General features: G+C 35.7%; 1 protein-coding gene across 2 annotated transcripts; it reads left to right on the top strand.

Moving 5' to 3' along the window:
• Window positions 1-9028: 9028 nt before the first annotated feature.
• Window positions 9029-23220, top strand: LOC105055410 (replication protein A 32 kDa subunit A). Of its 2 annotated transcripts, XM_010937211.4 has the most exons (11): window positions 9029-9298; window positions 9376-9486; window positions 9607-9704; window positions 9825-9866; window positions 9958-10035; window positions 21603-21681; window positions 21798-21887; window positions 21992-22074; window positions 22603-22641; window positions 22729-22797; window positions 22890-23220. In XM_010937211.4, exons 1-11 carry the CDS (start codon window positions 9200-9202, stop codon window positions 22972-22974), a joined length of 873 nt encoding a protein of 290 aa, XP_010935513.1. In that variant the 5' UTR covers window positions 9029-9199; the 3' UTR covers window positions 22975-23220. The 2 variants fall into 2 exon arrangements, with proteins under 2 accessions (XP_010935513.1, XP_010935514.1); XM_010937212.4 differs by lacking the exon at window positions 22603-22641 and having other exon boundaries at window positions 9038-9298.
• Window positions 23221-23331: the final 111 nt, after the last annotated feature.

Genomic DNA, 23331 nt, shown 5'->3' with positions numbered 1-23331 from the left:
CTGTGGTGTTCTAGGAGGAGTCCACTGAGAGAGAATCCCATTCTCCTCTAGATACGTCAGAAACTCATTGGAAAGATATTCACCTCCTCGATCAGATCGAAGAGTTTTAATACACTTTCTAGTTTGTTTTTCTACCTCATTTCGGAATAGTTTGAACATTTCAAATGATTCCGACTTATGCTTAATTAAATAGACATACCCATACCTAGATAGGTCGTCTGTGAAGGTTATGAAGTAGAAAAATCCACCTCTTGCACTTGAGCTCATGGGTCCACATACATCAGAATGTACCAGACCTAAGAGTTCACTGGCTCGCTCACCTTTTCCAGTAAAAGGTGACTTGGTCATCTTTCCAAGAAGACAGGACTCACAGGTTGGAAGTGATTCACAATCACTAACTTCAAGAATTTCTTCTTGAGCCAACCTGTTTATCCTGTTCTTATTGATATGACCTAGCCTACAGTGCCAAAGGTAGACTTCTGACAAATTATCTATTCTAGAGCGTTTACCGAATTTTTGAACCACATTAACAGGCTGTGATAGTAAGTAAATTCCATTATTTAATTGTCCAACAAATATTGTAACACCATTCAAAATGATATTGCAAATATTTTCTTTTATTAAAAAATCATAACCGTACATGGTCAAAAGGCCTACAGAAATAATATTTAATAAAAAACTTGGACAATAGTAACATTCACTCAGAATTACATTACGAGAATTGATTACAAGACTCATGATTCCTAAAGCTAGAACTGGAACTTTGCTTCCATCTCCAACATTCAGGAACCTCTCGCCTTCATCAAATCTCCTACTGACCTGCAGACCCTGCATCGAATTACAAATATGATAAGGGCTTCCGGTATCCAATACCCAGGCAGTAGTATCACAAATCGAAAAATTGCAAGGAGTTATCATATAATTACCTTGCTTCTTCTTTGGCCTGTTCGGGTCCAGGGAGGCAATGTATTGAGGACAGTTCCTCTTCCAATGCCCGTGCTTCTTGCAAAAGAAGCACTCCGCCTGGCTCTGGTCATGCTTGCGCTTCTTGGTCTGACCCCGTACTACTGTCCCAGCATGAGATTGCACCTTCTTATTTTTCTTCTTCTTGTTCTTCTTCCCCTTCCCAAAGGGTTGACGACGAGAAGAAGACCCTCCCACTACATTCACCGACTCCTTATGGAGTTGGTGATCCTTCTCAAAGTTCTGCAGCAACCCCAACAATCCGTGGTAGTTTACTGCAGGCTTTGTCATTCGAAAATGAGTAAGGAATGGGAGGAAGGACTTGGGCAAGGAATTAAGGATCGCATCCTTATCGAGCTGCTCGTGCAGAGGAAAGCCCAATTTGCTTAGGCGCTCAATCATCTCGATCATATACAGTACATGATCAGTGACTGAGGCTCCATCCCTCATCCGAGCATTGAAAATAGCACAACTAGTTTTGTGCCTTTCAACGTCGTCAGGCGTGCCAAAGGAGTCGTTCAACATTTGAAGTATCTCCTGTGGCTGGGCGTTCTCAAACCTTCGGCTGAACTCGTCATTCATTGCTGCCAGCATAATACATCGAACGGTGGTGCGGTCATTGAGCCACTTCAAGTAAGTATCTCGGATCGCCTTACTAGCATTCGGAGCTGGCTCCTCAGGTGCTGGATCCGTTACTACATAAAGGATCCGCTCATGCTCAAGGACGATTTTCAATTTTCGATACCAGCTATCGAAATTGGGTCCCATGAGCTTGTCATTATCTAATAATGACCGGAGCGACAGGGTAGTGGCCATAGCTGCTTAAAGGAAAACGAGACCTCTATTAGTACATAAATTAATACTAAAGACTTGGACTTTAGTCTAAAGTTTTTTCCAATATTTTTACGAACTGGTAGCCTCATCCTCCAATTCGAGGAATTACTTTAATTCCTTAATGGGTACTAGAATCCACACAGACTACACACGAGCCCAACTTTGGTTGGTCAACCCATGTGCATCTATGGGTAGGTTCTTAACCAGTTGTTTCTCTAAACAACTTCTAGTAATTTATTTTGTCCCAGAACCTAATCAGTAGGCTTTGGCCTCCACTGAAAAGATCTGGTTAGGTCCAACCATTAACATGACTTAATTTAGTGAATCGGACCAATAAATGATCAGGCCCAACTTTGGCCGGCCAACCTAACCACCATCAGAAAGACTCAATCAAATTATCATATTATGAATAATAATTCCATTAGCCAATGAGCACCAGGCCTTTGGGCCTCCAATGATCATTGAACTAATGGACTCATTATCATTCACTTAATGGGAGGCTATGACTTAATTATCATTATAACTTAATCATTTTAGGGACCTAATAATTTTGAGAATTTTATTAAAGAATAGTAGAGAAGAAATCATCCAGCCAATTTCAATCCTCCCACTGACTTCACCAAGTCAGATTAAAAAGGATTTAATTAAAGCTGGCATTAGGAGCACCTAAATCAGTCATACTGATTTACCTAATGACATGGGTGAGCTCTAATCACCAAGTGATCTAATCAAAATCTAACTTACCAGATTGGCCAGGTAAGTGAGATCAGTGGTGGGGATTTGCCATTAACTCGTCAATGATCGAATCAATGCGAGTAGCTCCCGCTTAAGAACCACTGGTCAAAACTGCCGAACTTACCTTAGACACCAACCGGTTCATTAGTTTTAATTTTGATCAACTTAGTAAATAGAGCTCCACCGCGTAGCCATGAATTAAGTCCATCTTGGTCTAGTTAAAGACATGGACCCATTCAACTACAACTATTGAAGTTGAGTCTAGAGTATCCTTGACCTAATCTAATTCAACTTTTGATTAGATTTGACCAATTACTCCAATTAGTCCATTTTTTAAACTAACCTTAGGTCTAACCCAATTATGGACCTAATTCATCTAACCCATTGACCCAAAAGTTTATGCAATTGTCTTAGGTCTTAATTCACAATTCTAGACCTACTAGACAACACTTAATTCTTTTAATTAAGTACTTGGGCTGATGGGTCAGGGTTTGGCATTTCGAAAATAATTTTCAAATTTGAAAGATTTTATTTTCTGTTCACCAAATGTGTTAACTCATTTCACAAACGGGTCAGCACATTTCATAAACAGCAATTCTATTGCTCATTTCATAACAGAAAATAACTCAAAATAAATCATAAATTTTCTTTTAGATCTAATCTAACACATTCATGATAAATTTCTTAATTAAGTCATTTCGCTGCTTCATCGGTATGGGATATAATTGCATCGGCATCCCTACCGCCATAGGAGACCCCATCGAATGGGAAGAGATGGCCTTTAAACCCTACTTTTCTCCTATGACCGGACGGCCATGGCAACCAACCCAATTAGATTACTTGCTACTTGGATCAAGTATATCTAAATATACAAATTTTAAAATTTAAATTTTAAATTTTAAATTTCAAATTTGAGATTTCAACCAAATTTTAAATTTCGATTTTTCAATCTTTGAATTTTAAATTTTGAATTTTGAATTTCAAATTTCAAATTTTGAATTTCAAATTTCAAATTTGAGATTTCAACCAAATTTCAAATTTTGAATTTTGAATTTCAAATTTCAAATTTCGAATTTCAAATTTCAAATTTGAGATTTTAACAAAATTTCAAATTTCAAATTTTGAATTTCAAATTTGAAACTTCTAACAAATTTCAAATTTCAAATTTCAAATCTTTTTGAATTTCGAATTTTGAATTTTGAATTTCAAATTTAAACTTATAGATTACACCTTAATCTACGCATGCATATGTATATCATATTCTAGAACCTGCTCTGATACCAATTGAAGCGAAAATTTAGTGCAGGGGCAAAATGGTAATTTTAAAACTTTTTCAAAATTACTATTTTACAGTGGAATTATTAATTAATCTCATTAATTAATACTAATTAATCCTACACTAGGATCTAAATATGATACAACAGCATGCATTTAAATTTGAAATTCAAATTTGAATCAGTAAACGTTTTACAGTACTGTGTTCAGAACACATCACCTTTTGTGGGTAGTCGATCACCGCAATCTGATCACTGTCGGAGGGCTCTGATCATCACGTCGCAGCCACCCAACTGTCTGGCCTCTGCGGATCGTCCACACGAAGCTCCCATCTGATCAGCTCCTCACGAATGCTAGTTCGTGATTTCACCCTTTTGATGGCAGATGTTGATCGAACTCCTTCGATCGATGTGTGCCGACTTCTTGGACACTCCGAATCGTCTGCACAGTTACTTGAGAGGCTGATGGATCTCTCTCTGAAATTTGGTGGACTCACGACACTCGTGGCACACCAATCTCACTTCCCGAACCCTAGGTAGAAACCCTAGGGTACACACCAAAAACCCTGCGCCCAATTTTCTCTCTTTTCTTTCTTTTTCTCTCGGAAGGTTTTGGACCTTCACCTTGTGCAGAAGCCTTCCTCACGCCCCAAAGTTTCTCTCCTAATTTTTCTACGCACGTCCCACCTTTCTCCTCTTTTTAAAACAACGTCAAACGTGTCTTATCCGCGTGAGAGGATAAAGACAAGAGGTTACACATTTGAATTCAAATCAAATTTGAATTCAAACGAAAACCAACTTATCCCTATCCTTTTGGGCGTGAGAAGAGAAGGGGCGTGAAACCTTTTCTCGTGTAAGTAATGTGGCGCACAAAATGGATAAGGATGAAAGGGCAAGTGATAAGTTATCCATTCAAATTCAAACATGCTTTGAATTTGAATGGCTAACTAATTATTTTATCCATTCATATGGCACACAAATGAGGACGTGGGGAAGGGTTTTGTGTGAGAAAAATTTCACGAGAAGTTTCTTCTCGTGAATTCAAATGGGTGCAAGGAAGTTGGGTGACGCAGGGAATTTAAAACAAGGTGGTTTGATTCAAATTGAGCCAACCTAGTTTAAAATAGGTTGAGCACAATTAGACCAAATTAGACCCAACATAATTAGGCTTAATTAGACTTAATAAAATTCTAATCAAATCAGGAATTAACTAAACCTAATCCCTGATCAAATCAGGGACTAAACCACCTTAGCGATTAGGTCAACATTTAACCTAATCGGGTCAATCCAAACTGAATCCAATTCAATTGGACTTGATCCAAAAATAATTACTCAATCAAATTGAGTTAATTAGTGATTAAATCACTAATTAAACCTCTCATAAATATTGAGTCCAAATCCGATGGGCAATCAGGCATCAGAGACCATCAATATGAAACTCTGATCAAAGAGTTCAAATTTCAAATTCAAAATTTGAAATTCAAAATTTTGACCCCGGTACCCAAAATGTGTGGAACTCATGATTAGAGAATCCTAATTCTCAATCATAGAGTCCCAGATAGATAAGACTCATAATCAGCCATCAGATCAGAAAGGAACCTCTAATGTATGTGACCCCGCAGGTTCGAACCTAAGCCGGTAGCACAGGAACCAATTTCTGTACTAATCGAAGTGACCATCTAGCAATGATACCCGACGACCGGATAGGTCGAATAATCGCAATCGCAACATACAGAACCTACGTGAATATGGTTACCGTATAATTCATCCCTTTTGACCCCTGTGTTTAGGATGACTCAGGATTAAACTGTCAACCCGATGATATTATCCGAATCGTGCTCAACTCAATTAGTCCTGTGACTCCTCACTAGGTCTACCCTGGCCAAGGTTTTGCTAAATTGAAATACGACTGTACACAGCTCCTAAACTGGAGTGGTCAATCCCATCTTGACACACGCACCGATAAGTCAAGTACTTGACTACACCCAGCAACCTTCCGTCACTGAATTAGAAATTCAGGTAGTCCAGTGGCTAAGTGCAGTGAGTTGCTTGCAAGTCACCGTGGCGGTCTCAGGTCGGAGGGACATTTATACCCATATCCCATCGGAGCAAATCTTGACAGCAGAAATAGCTCCGGAGTTGGTCACGTTCAGTGCAGATGTACCATTACATCTCACCTGTATGCCATACCAGTGTCTCCACACTCTTTGGTTATGAGGACAACCAACCCATATGGCACACAACGACCTATGCTCGATAAATGTTGTCGTCCTTGGTAACAACGTATCATTTGGTCGCGAACATATTTAAGGACTAAGCGACAAATCCTCCTTTGTCGAGTCTAAATAGTCCTAAGGACTTCACCACAACACAGGAGTTCATTAGAAGATGAAACATTTATGATGAAAAAATACCAAAATAACTTTTATTTATTTATAATTCATGTACTAATACAAAAGGAGCACAACCGTCAACAGGCTGACGATTGGCTTTGGGACAGTATTCCCAACACTATTTTACTGTTGGTCTTGCATAATTGATTTTGTATCATCGAATTTAAGATTGATGAATTTATTATATATGAGATACTGTTATTTAATTTTGAGCATGAATATGTTATGTCAATATATATGTATCAGAAATTTATGACATGATTATATGAATATGACATATCTAAATTGATCATAATGTAAGTCAGAATTGATTTGATGAAATCAACACACAATGATCAAATGAAAAAGAGAGATATGGTATGGACTAGCCTTGTCATGTGGAACAGTCTGCCAGGAGCTTATGCCTGGGACAGCTTGCCAGTAGCTTATGCCTGAGACAGCTTGTCAGGAGTTTATGCTTGGGACAGTCCCATGGGCTTATATGTGGATCAGCTGGCTAGAAGCTTATGCTTGGGACAGCCCGCTATGAGCTTATGCCTGGGACAGCCTTAAGAGACTTATGAGTGAAAATTTGATCGGATGAAAATTGAGGTATAGTATTGGTTAGTCCAAAGCCAGAAAGAAAAAGATTAAAGATTACGTGATAATGAAAGAGAAAGGAAAGACAAGATATAAAACAATTGTTGAATAAAAGTATTTCACCCATTAACATATGATGATGCATCTCTTTTGACAAGGTAGATAAATTATAGATGTTTGCATTATTCCGGATATTGAATATAAAATTTTATGTTTTATTGCTTATCTTTATTTTTAGATTATATTATTATATTGGTGTGATATGAAAATTTTTACTGGACTGTAAAGCTCATACCCCTTCATCTTTCTTTTTCTTCTCGGAGATCCAGGACGCTCATAATTAGCTATGGTTTGGATTGCGGGTGAGAAGATGAATTGATAGAGTGTCATGATACCTGATCAGAGGATTGAAAGAATTTAATTTTTAATTATATAAGTTTTACTAATTATTATTGAAATTAGATATTATGGATGTTGAGGTTGTAATGAATTATTTTTGGCCTTGCATATCCTTTAGGGCTTGCTCTAAGGAGTGTGCGGCCATCACGTATTCGATCCGGGTGTTGGGTTCGGAACGTGATAATAAGGATGTTCCAGAATATGATAATATCTTAGCTTTGTGAAGTCTCTGGTATTTTGTCTTTAAATTGTTTACTACGGTTGCATCTCTTGCCATAATGCCATCCCTTCATCCGTGTCCGTCTATGGCCATTGTTGCGGTCAATTTTTGAATGCTCCAAATTCTTGTGAAGAGCAACTTGCAAAATAAGTTTACTGGTTGGAATTGGGTCTGATGGAAATCCTCCAATACATAAGTCAGCAGAGAGTGATGAATAGAAAATTTAGTCCATCGCTGTTCCCTTGCTTCCCCTTTATAAATATTTTGGATGTAACCATCAAACACATGGAGTCCTATTTGCTGTGGCATGAAAGGATAGTTAACCCTGTTATCGAGCTATGATTGTGGAATTAGTGGGCAATTTATGCTCACTAACAGTCATGATATAACGTTGTTATCCACGGTTGTATATTCTGATATATCGACTGTGTGTTGGTAATATTGATATACCGACTATATGTCGGTGCCTTTGATATACTGACATTCCATCGATTGATACCTCTAACTTATCGACTAGTCATCGGTTATATAGTCGATCGAGTCGTTAAGATTTGTTGTAGAGAAGATAGTCGGAAGTTACCGACAATCAGTCGGTTGTGTTTCATGATGCCGATTGTATATCAGGGTTATGAATCTTGTAAGCGTTATAATCGAATTAGAACTTCTTTGGCGATCTGGATTTGACAGTCTATCATTAGATGCCGACGCATAGTCGGGGTGTCGTTTGTCAGTCAGGCACTGACCGTAAATCGGAAGGATCAGATCTGATTGTCCCAACAGCCATCACAAGATTCTTATAGGTGGCAATGGTGGTAAGTTTAAGACAGGTTATATGATTGGAGAATAGATTATCGGAATTCTCATCCACGGAGAGCATGGAGTGAATGGTCATGGTGAAGTCTCTGCGGTTTCGTCGTGAAGTACCGAGATGGTAGAAGGCTAGAGATGGCTAAAGAGACACTGCTGCCATTCTCTTAGATGTTCAACCATCCACGTGAAATGGATCCATTGGCAACAGGACTGGCTTCATAAGGAAGAGGAGAGGAGAAGATTCACCGATACCCAGTTCAGCTTAAGAAATGAGGTCAGCGGTCAACCGCAGAAGGTTCTTTGATATGACCATTTTCTAATTGCTATCGTATACATCATAACACAATATCTGCGTTGAAATATTTGTAAAACCAGATAGAGCGTCAAGAGGACCATTATTTAAAGCCATGGTTGCTTTCACTCAACCAAGAATAAACAATTTTTTGATGAAAACCAAGCATAAACATAAATAGTTCTGAAAGGCCACTTGGAGGATGGAAAAATGTTGTTGATCACAATATATCATATCGAATTGCAAATCTTCCCTCAAAAAAAAAAAAAAAAAAAAAAAAAAAGGAATTGCAATCCACTTTGCAACTTTTAGTTTCCCTTCCTTACTTGATCATTTTACTACGTTAATTCTATGTAAAGCCTAAAGAGACGCATGCACTCCATAATTACACTTGGCTGGGCTGGTGGGCTTGCAAATTATTCTCCCATGCTCTTCCCGTACTCACATTTTGGATTCAAACTTACCTCATCAGCCAAGAAAAGAATAGAAAAGTGTGAAAGTCTGACCAGCCCACCTAAGCGTAGGCTGGCCTGAATGGCCTATAGCTTACTAAAACGGAAATCCCTTTGGCGGGAATCGATTTAGAAGGCGCCACTGGTACATAAATTTCCCGCGCCCCCTCAACTTTACTCCCAGGTTTTCTCCCAATTTCCAGCAAGTTCCAGCGTTAGGGTTTTCCATCTCAATTCCGACGAGAAAAATGTTCTCCAGCCAGCTCGACGGCGGAGCCTCTGTCTTCTCCGGTGGCAGTTTCATGCCATCCCAAGCCACCCAAGCAGGGGATTCTAGCCTCTCCAAGGTAAAATAACCCACCGGTTCCTCCTTCTCTCGATCTCGATCTTGTTCCATTTCTCTTGATCTCCATCTCTTTCTCAGAATCGCGGTGCTCCGGGGGTGTTCTCAGTGACCGTGAAGCAGATCAGCTACGCATATCACTCAAGCGATGACAAGTCCAGTTTCGTAATTGACGGGGTCGATGCCACCAACGTAAAACAGAATTAAATTTTGCTTTTTTTTTTGGTTGCATTGATTCTTCTTAAGATTTTACCCCTAAGCCGTAATTTGTTCTATGGAATGGACTTGGTGTTTTTATTTGGGTGATCTCAGTTTAGGCTCCTGGGAATGGTGTCGAACAAGGCGGAGAGGAATACGGATGTAACCTTCACTCTCGATGATGGCACCGGCCGGATCGATATCATCAGATGGTATTTTTCTTTTTCTTTTTTTTTTTTGTTTCTTTTCTTTTAATTTTGCATGCATCATTCTTGATCCGCTTATATAAAAAAGTTCCGTTGATCAAAAATCTATTTTGATATTATTTGTAGGGTGAACGAAGCTTCGGATGCAAATGAAACAGCTATTCTTCAGTGAGTGTCCAAAATCTCTATTGATTCTTCCTTCGTATTTCTTAAAGAAGCCACCGGTTGATGTCTTATTCCCTTTTATTTTCTGATGAAGGAATGGTATGTATGTCAGCGTCAGTGGTAGCCTCAAAGGATTTCAAGACAAGAAGCGTGCTGTTGCCTTCTCCATCCGGTAAGCTATATAATGGCTTTTTTCTAACACATAATTTTTAGACTCTGTTCTAAGTTACTGATTGTTGATTGATGATACTTTAGTTTCTTGGTTGGTTGGTTGTGTTCTTATCTCTGTTACATCCATTTGTATGAACGTTCCTTGTTCTGCTGTCTTGATGTATTGCGTGGTAGACACTTCATCTGTTGTCGTGAAACCAGGATGTGCCAAATCCTGTGATATTACCCAAATTTATCCACTTTTCCATGGCTGGTTGTTGGGTTTTGGTGACTGGCAGAGCCCGTCATGAGTATATCACTTTGTGGAGGTCGATGCAGTGTTCACATCTATTAGTGATGAGTGGTTCAGGTTACGCAATCTTGAGAATTAGTTTCGAACCTATTGCAGTTTGCTGGCGAATGCTTGTCTGGAGCCATGTGAAAGATGAAGCTGTGCTAAGTCCTAGTCTCTGGGACCTGAGTTTGGTCCTTGATCGCAATGTTGTGTTTCTATTATGACCCGCCCAATAACCCAGCCCATAAAAGCCCATCAAAAAAAAAAAAATGGAGGAAGACTCCCGTAGGGAGTCTTCTTCCTCCCGACTGGCTCCTAATTGGAGTCGGAAAGCTCGCAGGAGAGGAGTTGACTTTTCCCCTCCGGCTCTATTTAAAGGGGAGACCTCTTCTCCCTTCCCCCATTTGAGAATCCCGAGGCAAAACTGTAGAGATCGCAGGAAAATCCTCGCGGAAGATCGATTCTGTGCCTGTTCAATTTTCTCATCAGAAAACCTCGTCGGTATCGAAGGTGAGCCTTCTTCCCTTCCTCTCTTCTCCTCCTTTCTTCCCGTGCCAGTGTGCACGCTCGTCGGCGACCGAAGTCGTCGGATTTTTTTGAGAAAGGGGTTTCAGTTTCGTTTGGGTTTGGGCATCGGTGGTCGCCGCCGGCTATCGGATTTATATTTTCTTGGACGGTGGGTCGCCGCTCTCTTGCTCCCCATGCCGGCTGCGCCGTCGGTCGGCCAGCCAACGAAAGGATTTGAGATTTCCTGTTTCGGCCCAAGGCAAGCCGTGGGAAGAAGGAAAAGAAAAGAAAAAAAAGAAAAAAAAAGAAAAAGAAAAAAAAAGAAGAAAAATAGAAAAAAATATAGATTCTCTCTCCTCTCTCTTTTCTTCTTTTCTCTTCTCTCTAAAATTTCTCTTTCTCTCTCTATTTTCTTTTTTAGGTTATTTCTCTCTCCTAAGATTTTTAAAATTTTGAGAAAAATGATGATGAATTGAAATTGATCCTAATGACGAATTTTGATCTGTGATTGTTAGACAGTATACTGGCATTCACTTTGATCAGATCTAATATTTTTAAGATTCTATTTTTCATGATTTTATTGAATTATCCACATGATAATTTTAGCATGATTTGATCTGATCAATCAGATTTGTTGAATCATATCGTCTGAAGAATCTAAGATGAATTTTTTTCTCTAGAATTTTCTCTCTTTAAAATTATTTTTCTCTCTTGATTGATTTATCTCTTTAAAAAGATTAGTCAATGAATTTTTTTTTAATATTTTTGATTTGATGAAAAATTCTGATCTATGATTGTCGGACAGCATGCTGGCACTCATCTTGATCAGATCCGATATTTCTCAATTTGATTATCCATGATTCTGATTTAACCATAACTTGGATTAGATCATTTTGATTACACCAATCGAGATGTTGGATTGTGGCACTTGATTAATTTGGATTGTATCTTATGAATTTTTTTTTTGATTTTCTTTCTCCACTTGATTTATGAAACCAATAAAGAAACCTCGGTCTTATCACTTTGAATCCGATTTGATCTGATGGTCAAACTTTGGATCGTTTATGTCATAATTAGATTTTAATTAGATGAAATTAGATGATCGGATCCAATCTAAATCATTGAAATATGGTATTCATATTCTTTCTGATTATTGAATTTGATCTCGTATAGGTATCGTTGACATTTGATAATCGGATATTGTGATATGATTTATGAATTGAAGAATTTTGAAAGAAAATTTATAGAATTATGTGGATTTATTGGAATGCATATGAGGTAAGTAATGTTTCATTTTTTTCTAGATTTATCGGTAAATTATAATATATTTTTCTGACATAATTTGTGAAATGATGCATGGATTGGATGAATGATATTTTGTTATGAAAAATATCATATTTTGATATGTTATGATGAAGCATGATTGAACCTATTGATTTTATGATGTATTATATTGATTAATTTCGATACTATATGATTATATATTTTTTATTAAAATTAGAATATAAAATATGATTTATGAAGAATTCTGATATAAGAATAATATGAATTGACAATCTGACTATGTAAAGGATTCCGTCAATGAGTTGGCAATTGATTTGTCTTGAGGGTTTATGTTGTCAGAGAGACCAGTGATATGTCGTCAGAGAGGCTAGCGACAAACCACCAGAGAGACCAGCAGTTCCGAAGGATTTTACTGTCAGATGATTCACAGCTCACCACAAAAAGATATGCGGTATTATGACCCTGCCATAGGAAAAATATGGTCATAGCTTATGATTGATTAAAAAAATTTAAGAATGAAAGAAATTGAAATCTTAAAAGAAACTCGAATTTTTGAAAAAGACATGAATTTGGCATGAATTATGTTGCATAATCGAAATTGATTTTGAATTGATGAACTTTATGTGTTTATTTTTTACAAATGATTATTTACTTAAATACTTGATGAAATCTGTTGAAAGTGATCATTGCTTACTGAGCTGTCTAGCTCATTACTTCTTATTTTACTGTTTTTACAGATGTTGAGGAATTAAGATGATACAAGATATGAATGGAAGAGTGATTAGAAGCAGAATCTCTATACTTTTATTTAGATTGAAAATCTTATTGAATTTAATGTAAGGTTTATTGAACATTGTAAAAGTTATTGAGATATTAAAGTTAAAATTTGGATTGTTATCTTTTCGATTTAAATTATTGACTAATTGTTTCGCTGTGAAGTATTGGTATCGTGATAAGATACTTTGCATGCTTATAGGAAGAATTTTCTATGAGTATGCAGCGGTTGTCATGATCCTCGATTCACAATCTCGAGTTAGGATCGTGACAAATTAAGGTGGTATCAGAGCATTAGTGGATGAACTAAGATGTGTATAGAATGAGTGTCAGTGGATAGACATTAGAGACATTATGGTGTAGATCTTTGATGATTGTAGTGGGAGAAATCTTTATAATTTTTTATTAAACAATGAGATTATGTATGAAAGAATTATAAGAGATTATGATATATAGAGTTTGAAATATGATGGATGATCTATGGATCATGATATTATTAGTTAGATTTTAATTGAAAGTAATTACAAAAAGATTGATATGAAATTTTATGTGTATTATGGTCATTAATTTGATCATCGATTATTCAAGTGAATCGTAAGTTTAAATTCGATGCGAGAATAACGTTATGATATTACTTCTAGTTGAGAAGTTGACTATTATTAGCAAGATAAAGATTTAATGATAAAATGTTGTTTCAGAATGGACTAAGAAAGTCTTTTATGATGCTTGATTAGAATATTTACTGAAATTGAACTTAGTATGTGGATCATATATAAAATGGCATATTAGGATGAATGCATATTTGGAGATATTGTAAAGAAATCTATTTCTTATTGATGAAATCGATTATGAGATTATACGATATTAATTATGCTGGAATCTTTGATCTAAATAATAGATTTTATTTGTGTTTTTTGGAGACTACATGATATGTATGAAATTTCAATTTAAAGATTTTGTATCTAAGTTGATCAAGTGATTTTCTAATATTGTTGTTGAGATTGTTAATGAAAAATTGATATCTTTAGATTAAGATAAAAGATCTGATTTATATTTATTCAAAATTATGGGACCCATGTGAATTTGCAATTTAAAATTTTGGATTTAAGAATTGATATGGAGTTCCTTTGCTTTTGTTAATGAGATCTCTGATTGAATCTATTAAGTAGAGAATTAATTTTTTGAGGCTTGTATGATTGTTATGAAAGGATACTTGATAGATATTGAAGATCCTGATGATAGAAACTTTAAAAGAGATAATGATTTGAAATTCTTATATATTCTAATTATGTCTTAATTTGGTGAAGCATCGAAGGATTTTCTTATTGATTTTACTTATAGAATTTTGATTTAGAATTATTTAATTGAATTGATACGAGAATTAAGATTTGATTCATATTGGATTATAGTAAACCTATATGATGGTTCTGAATGTGATATTGGACTTAAGGATTAATCAAGATTATTGTATACCAGCAAAAGTAGGATTGAGAATCGAAAGTTAATCTTTGGCTTTAATTGAAATTTAAAATTTTAGATCTTTTCTATTGATAAGATAAAGAAATAATTTGATCAAAATTTTTTGGTGAACTTAAGAAATTTTGTTTGTTAGAACAGAGTGTGCAGCGGAAGCATGGTGATCTGGATTATTTTGAGTAAATCAGGAATGTTGATTCTTTGAGTTAAAGAATTATGATAGATGATATGATTTGATACAAAAAATTCATAGATATTAAAAAGAATAATATTTTAAAAAAATTTTGGATATCCTTAATGTGATTTTTAAAAGTAGTGCTTCCACTTATTATGCTACAAAAATATTTAGCATCATAATTCTAAGATGAGTGGATTTTTGATTTTTGATTTTAGATTTAAAATATTTAGAGATAAATTTTCTCTATCTTAGAATTGAATTTTGTAATTCTCTATTTATTAGAAAGAATTTAAGATTATTTATCGAATAATGATTTTGATCTTAGATTTTTATATTCAAAAAGTTTATCTATAGAGAATGTGGTAAAATTTATTTATGATCTTGTGATAAATTGATTAAATCATGAGCAGTTAAGGATTTTTGATAAGAAATTTGATATCCTTATTTAGAATTGAGAGATTAATTTCGATGATCAAAAATAGTGATATTGATTCTAATCAACATTGATGATATTGATCTTTGTGAAATGACTTAATGATGAAGTTATATTGAGACTTAAAATATCAAAAGTTCGAGAATGAGATTGAAATGGTAAATCTTCAAACTTTGAAAGCACGAATAAGAGAAAATATTTTTGAATTTTGATTGATTGGGATGTCATTGTATGATTTACATAAGTATGTTTTCCTATCTTATGACGGGTTGATTAATTAAGAGTGGTTAGTATTTAAAAAAAAAATTTTATTCAGAAATTAAGATATTGATTTTCTTCTATTTACAAGAGATAGGTTTGATTTTGATCTAGTCATGAGGTATTGAACATTATTTTATAGAGAATGAGAGCATGATTTTGAAATCTTAAAAATTGAAAGTTTTTGAGATGTTGATTTTAACAATAAGAAAATGAATGGTTCTGTTTCAGATTAATATTTGATGTATTGATCTTTTTCTTATAAAATGATTTAAGAATGAATTGATATCAATAATTAGAATATTGAAATATTTAGGGGTGAGATTTTTACCATAAATCTTAAGTAAGAAATTATGAAGATTTAAGCAAGAAAAATTTCGAGGATAAAATTTCTTTTAGAGGGGAAGAATGTTATGACTCGGCCCGATAACCTAGCCCACAAAAGCCCATCAAAAAAAAAAATTTGAAGAAGACTCCCTCTCGATCGACTCTTAATCGGAGTCAGAAAGCTCACTAGAGAGGAGTCAAACTCCTCCCCTCCTTTATTTAAAGGGGAGACCCCTTCTCCCTTCCCCCGCCTGAGAATCTCGAGGCAAAACGGCGGGGATCGTAGAAAAATCCTCGTGGAAGATCGACTCTGTGTCCGTCCAATTTTCTCGTCGGAAAGCCTCGCCGGCGTCGAAGGTGAGCCTCCCCTTCCTTTTTTTCTTCTCCTTCTCGTGCCAGTGTGCACGCTCGCCGGTGATCGGAATCGCCGGATTTCTTTGAGAAAGGGGTTTCGGTTTCGTTTGGGTTTGGGCGTCGGTGGTCGCCGTTGGCCATCGAATTTGTGTTTCTTTGGGCAGTGGTTCGTCGCCCTCATGTTGATAGTCGCCCCCATGCCGGTTGCGTCGTCGGTCGGCCAGCCAACGAAGGGATTTGAGATCCCCTGTTTCGGCCCAAGGCAAGCCGCGGGAAGAAGAAGAAGAAAAAGAAAAAAAAAAGAAAAAGAAAAAAAAAGAAAAAGAAAAAAAAGAAAAAAAAGAAGAAAAAAAGAAAAAAATATAGACTCTCTCTTTCTCTTTTCTCCTCTCTCTAGAATTTTTCTTTCTCTCTTTACTTTCTCTCTATAGGTTATTTTTTTCTCATAAGATTTTTAAAATTTTGAGAAGAATTATAATGAATTGAAATTGATGCTAATGATGAATTTTGATCTGTGATCATCGGACAATATACTGGCATCCACTTTGATCGGACCTAATATTTTTAAGATTCTATTTCTCATGATTTTATTAAATTATCCATATGATAATTTTAGCATGATTTGATCTGATCAATCAGATTTGTTGAATCATGTTGTCTGAAGAGTCCAAAATGAGTTTTCTTTCTCTAGGATTTTCTCTTTCTAAAATTGTTTCTCTCTTGATTGATTTGTCTCTCTAAAAAGATGAATCAATGAAGAATTTTTTTTTAATATTTTTGATCTGATGAAGAATCTTGATCCATGATTTTCGGACAGTGTGCTGGCACTCATCTTGATCAGATCCGATATTTTTCAATTTGATTATCCATGATCCTGATTTAATCATAATTTGGATTAGATCATTTTGATCACATCAATCGAGATGTTGGACTGTGGCACCTGATTAATTTGGATTGTATCTCATGAATTCTCTCTCCTCTAATTTTCTCTCTCCACTTGATTTATGAAACCAATGAAGAAACATCGGCCCTATCACTTCGAATCCGATTTGATCTGATAGTCAAACTTTGGATCGTTTATGTCATAATTAAATTTTGATTAGATGAAATTAGATGATCGGACCCAATCTAAACCATTGAAATATGGTATTCATATTTTTTCTGATTATTGAATTTGATCTCGTATAGGTATCGTTGACACTTGATAATCGGATATTGTGATGTGATTTATGAACTGAAGAATTTTGAAAAAAATTTTATAGAATTATGTGAATTTATTGGAATACATATGAGGTAAGTAATGCTTTATTTTTTTTAGATTTATTGATAAATTATAATATATTTTTCTGACATAATTTGTGAAACGATGCATGGATTGGATGAATGATATTTTGTTTTGAAAAATATCATATTTTGATATGTTATGATGAAGTATGATTGAACATATTGATTTCATGATATATTATATTGATTGATTTCGATACTACATGATTATATATTTTCTTATTGAAATTAGAATATGAAACATGATTTATCAAGAATTCTGATATAAGAACAATATGAATTGACAATCTAATTATGTAAAAGATCCCCCCAATGGGGGCATATACGTTGGCAATTGATTTATCTTGAGGGTTTATGTTGTCAGAGAGATCAGCGACATGTCGTCAGAAAGACCAGCGATAAATCGTCAGAGAGACCAGCGGTTCCGAAGGATTTTGCTGTCAGATGATTCGCAGCTTATCATAAGAAAATACGCGGTATTATGATCCTATCATAGGAAAAATATGATTATAGCTCATGATTGATGAAAAGAACTTAAGAAAGAAAAAAATTGAAATCTCGAAAGAAATTCGAATTTTCGAAAAAGAAATGAATTTGGCATGAACTATGTTGTATAATCAAAATTGATTTCGAATTGATAAACTCTATATGTTTATTTTTTATAAATGATTATTTACTTAAATGTTTGATGAAATTTGTTGAAAGTGATCATTGCTTATTGGATTATCTAGCTTATTATCTCTTATTTTACTGTTTTTACAGATGTTGAGGAATTAAGATGATACAAGATATGAATGGAAGAGTAATTAGAAGTAGAATCTTCATACTTTTATTTAGATTGAAAGTCTTATTGAATTTAATGTAAGGCTTATTGAATATTGTGAAAGTTATTGAGATATTAAAGTTGAAATTTAGATTGTTATCTTTTCGATTTAAATTATTGACTAATTGTTTCGCTGTGAAGTATTGGTATCGTGATAAGATGCCTTGCATGCTTATGGAAAAAATTTTCTATGAGTATGTGGCAGTTGCCATGACCCTTGATTCACAATTTCGGGTCGGAGGCATGACAGTTTCTTATGTAGATTAAGTGATGGCTTATAAGAGTAAAAATGAGCAAAAATGTTGGGGAAAGACACGAGAATCCTTTAACTTGTATTGAGAAGCAATGGGATATAAAACAAAAAGAGTGAAGTTGGTGGAGAAAGACATGAAAATGCTTTAGATGGAAGGCAGTGGTGTTAAGTTAAAAGCGGAGTGGTGAAGAGTCTCATGTAAGTGCATCAAATGTTAACTTTGCAGCATCATGAACATCCTAAGGGTGTTGTGTGGGTTATAAAAAAGAGAAACCAAATTGATTCACACGTAAGTTAGACCTATAGATATGCATTAATTATGCAGATCCTTGGGTGTTTATTGGCGCAAATGATTAGCTTGGCAAGGTATGCAAGGGAGTCTTGTGCAATGTGGATTTGAAGCGAATGACATGGTGGAACAATCCATACGCTTGAAACATTCAGGGGGTGTTTGGTTTATAACTGAAATCATAATGGAAATTGGAATCAGAATGGCTCGGAATCGAAATCGGAATGATCAAATCCTTCAAAGCGTTTGGTTCGTGATCGGAATCGGAATTAGAATGAAAATTTGAATCCATAGAGGAGAGTAGGGATTGAGTTCTATATAGATTGAGCTATTCCCATTCCATTTTAGAATCGGAATGGGACTTTTTTAAACCAAATGGTTGGAATGGGAGTCACCTATTCTGATTTCGATTTCAGACCCCCACTCCTCCCAACCAAACATCCCCCCCAGAGTAACATTATGGTTATTCTACCGTGTGGTATCTATTTCAAGAATAATAAAAGAGTCTAGTACCTCTCAAGATAGTGGTATTTAAAAAGGAGCATAGTTGGAGAGAAACTAAAGTATTAAGCGCATCTGTGTCTGCTGTTAAACTAATTCATTGCCAGATGTTGCATGACAAGGTGACAATGGTAATAATAACAACATAATCATTTGAAAAGGCCATTATTCACAGAACAAAAGTTTTAGTTTTCAATTTGCATGAAGACTTCAATTTTAAAATCCTTAATTTGATGACCGAAGAGAGTGTCAGAAAATTGTTCTTGGTATTGTTTAACAGCTAAATAATGGACGTTAATGAAATTTGGAATGGGTACACTTGACAATATGAATCACTTAAAAAATAAACGTATTCGTTCTGTAGCAGACCTGTTACAGGATCAATTCCCTTCTAAGCTTTTTTACAATGAGTGCACTTAGTTGACTGCTACATAAAATGCCATTTGCCTATTTGGAGCCTATTGAGAATAAAATTCAATGCTTGGAAGTTAAATGAGGATGATGGTTAGGACCGTCAATAAGCTAGTTGTGCAGCCTTATAGAGGACTGATATTTGATAATGGACATCTCCATAGCAGAGTGTGGAGTCCTGGGTGCTGTTGTAAATTCTTTCTCCAGAAATTATTTGAACTAGGGAAGTTTGTGATCCTCAAAGTGCAGTTACTCAAGTATGCAAGATGATGATGAGGATCTCATCCTCTTTTTCTTCCAATTTTATGGTAAGGGGATTCACCTAAATAAGGCCATTGCCAAATGTTGCTTGCAGGGACAAAAAGTATTGATTCCTTTCCTAATGCTTGTCAAAGTGATGAAATTATCCACCAGATCCAGTTCTATATTGTAATTTCAAATTGATGTGCACCCTCAAATAATGGGTTGGGTCCTTTTGAGCCAAATTTTTTAGCCAATAACAATGTTTGCTATGATTTGTGTATGATAATGATTTAGGATCTCATCTAAAAAGGCTAGTTTGAAGGTATTATTTGGATTTCTTAATTCTGTATAAGTATTTAAGATTTTTCTAGCGAATAATTGATGTGGGACTAAATATATGTTTGCATGGTTCCTCACATACACCCCTTATTTAAGCTCTAGTATTTTCATCAAGCTAAAGGTCCAAATCTGTGCATCTATTAAAAATTATGATTGGCTTGTGGCCAGCCCCAATGAACATGTGCTGTAGTATCCTTTAGTCATAGACTATGGGTTGGGTTGGTTATTATATCATTTATAATGATCCAAGACTTCATCTAAAAAGATTAGTCGGAAGGCATTATTTAGGTTACTTGATTTTATATAAGTGTCTAAGGTATTTCCAGCGAATAATCAATGTGTGACTAAATACATGCTCACATTGGTCCTCATATATAGTAGAGAAATTATTGGTTAGAATAGTTCTACCATGTGTACTTTGTACCATCCAATAACAAGCCATCACACCATCTAAAAAAGTAAAAAGGTCTACGATTATCCATGCTTGATTGAAAATTTTAAATAAAAAAAGTTCACTTTTACTGTTTTGAATGTGAAAAGGTTTACTTTTTTGAATGGTGTGTTAGTTTGTTATTGGATGATGCAAGGTATACATGATAGAACCATTCTAACCAATAATTTCTCCATATAGTGAGGTGCCTTAGTAGCTTGGCCTATTTGTTACTTTGACTGCAGTTCTGGTGGCTTTTTTTTTGCTTAAGTTCAGGAGTTACTTGTATGTAGGTAATGAAATACCAACTTTCTGTCTATGTCCTGTTTTTGTGATACCATTTGAGGAACTGCTGATATTGCTCTAGACTTCATTCTTTGCTTCGATTTGGTTGATCCATCTCTCTCCATTCCCACTGTGATATAAATTTTTCTGTTAGCTCCTCCTTATTGTGTGATCAATGAAGGATGTGATGGAAAAAGTGACACTTTGCAGCTTCCCTTGATAGGTGAGTAAAAATGATGGTCATATTGGCAAAACTTCTGAAGCCCATCTGGTCATTAACATACATAGTGGGAATTCAGATATAGATTTGACACACAACCTAGTGTATTTTGGGTAATGTGTTTGAGAAGCAATATGACTGTTTGTGAATATGCAGAAAATTAACATGTCAAACAAAATGGAAGACACAAGGGAAATAAGAAGATTTGTTGCCATTCACATATCATTTCTTATGTGTTTGTTGTGGTGATAACAATGGCCTTAAGGTGATTATGTCTATCATAAGTCTCCAACTGGACAGTCATCTTGATCTTGAAGCTTGCTAGCAGACATCAAACCTGTTCAGTTTTTCTAGTTGGATTGGAAGCGATGTGATCTAATGACAGGGATTTCTGCCATTTTTCCTCAGTCTTCGTTGTGCTGTCTTATCGAACTTGATCAGAGGTATCTGGACTTGAGTCTGGGTTGGCTGTCAGCTTGATGTCCACTCTATTTGCAATTAGCAATTATTTAAACATATGTAGAAAAGAGTAGAATTTCAATGATATTGGGTGATTTTTTATTTTTTAAACAGTTCAACAAATGTTGATGTCTCTGGTGCTTAACTAGATTTATGCCCTTTCCAGGCCTGTCACTGACTACAATGAGGTTGCATTCCACTTCATTCAATGCATTCATATACATCTAGAGAACACCAGAACCAAGGTATTGATGTTTTCAAAAACATTGCATTTCTGTTCTATGGACTTGGCCGCTAGTATGCTACTAGATGTGCGCCTGTGGACAAACTTTGATCTTTTAGGGCACCATATGTTTGACAGGTTGGAGGTCCTACCCAAACACAGGCAAGTCCGGTCATGGGAACCTCCTTTGTGACTGGATCAAAAGAACCTCAAACTCCTGCCAATCAAGTAAGCTAATTAAGATTTCTAATTACCTCTCCACATTTCTTAATGTTGAACAACTCAAAACAGGGAGACAAACAAATTCATGCAATATGCTCTTTTTCTTCTAGGTATCGGAGCTCAAAATCATGAATGGATCTGAGAAGGACATCTACAAATTGGTCTTGAATGTTTTCCAGGAACCTGCAAGCCTGTAAGTTTCTTGTCGTATCTTTTTGTACCTAAGTTGTTTCTTGGCACAAGCGTAACATAGGATGAAAGGCAAGCAATCTTAATCCCTTCTTTTAATATATCCATGTGAAAATAGTACGTTATGTGTATGTGGCATAAAATCTGGTCGGCTTTATTTAACCATGATAATTTTAGCATTGCTACAGATCCATCCATTATTTGTCTGGACCTATATGGATATGGAAGCAAGATTGCTTTTGTGGGAAAATGAAGATAAATTCATTAAAGCACCATTGCCTTCTAATTTATATATCCGTATTGGATAACTATGCTTAAGTTTAGAAGGTCATATATTTTTCAATTCAACAACAAAGACCTTTTGGATGCTGGTGAGCCACCTGCCCCAGGCCCACTACTGCCAATGTTAAGTTGAGGATCCACTGTAGGGGAGATTAATCCATATGGTTTCTTCATCATTGATATCTTCATTTGGCTAAATGCCTGTCATTTTACCTCTCTTAGTGCTTGCCATATACTCTTGTCCAACCAGGTTGACTGCACCGTTACCTTGTGCCTGCCTTTTCATTCGGTAATATGGTTTTTGGCAAGCAAAATTCTTGACAAAATACAGTAAGTGTTGCCCTTTTTAGTGTATGACATGCCATTCTTTCTTCAGTGCTAGCGAACATGGATTGCATGTAGACGAAGTTGCCAGGCGACTGGGAAAACCAATCAATCAGATCAAGTCTCTCTCCCTCCCTCTCTATTTATCTATCTACCTACCTATCTCACACACAAATGAACTTGCTGTTAATCTTTGTATTGTTTATGGTGCAGGGAAGCTATTGATTACCATGTTGATGTCGGCCATATTTATTCCACAATTGATGACTACCACTTCAAGTCCGCGCTTATCGACTAGACCTTATTAATCTCCATGTTCATGATGCGGTGTAGAGACAGAATTTACCGTAAGAAAGAACCCATCTTTTGCTAGCCAGCGAGCTTGATGTTTCATCTATCTTTCTTCATAAAATTCTGTTGTTACAGTTGAATTATCGAGCTCCTTAAGAATACACAGGTATTGTAAATTGAAATGGACTAGAACTCTAGTATCCCGATACTTTTGTTTTCTCAAGCTGTTCGTCTGGCACTTTAATTTGCGTTACGTGTGTGCTTAATGTTAAATTCCGTCTCTTGTTGTATTGAAATTTATGATCCAAAACAAGTAGCTTAATGCTAGTTGTTGTCTACTGATAATTCAAACAGGTAGAATGGT

Source organism: Elaeis guineensis, chromosome 12, assembly GCF_000442705.2.
Source record: "Elaeis guineensis isolate ETL-2024a chromosome 12, EG11, whole genome shotgun sequence".
In the NCBI taxonomy this organism is placed as follows: domain Eukaryota; kingdom Viridiplantae; phylum Streptophyta; class Magnoliopsida; order Arecales; family Arecaceae; genus Elaeis; species Elaeis guineensis.
The sequence above is the reverse complement of the archived record's forward strand: the minus strand, read 5'-3'. Positions and strand labels throughout refer to the sequence as shown.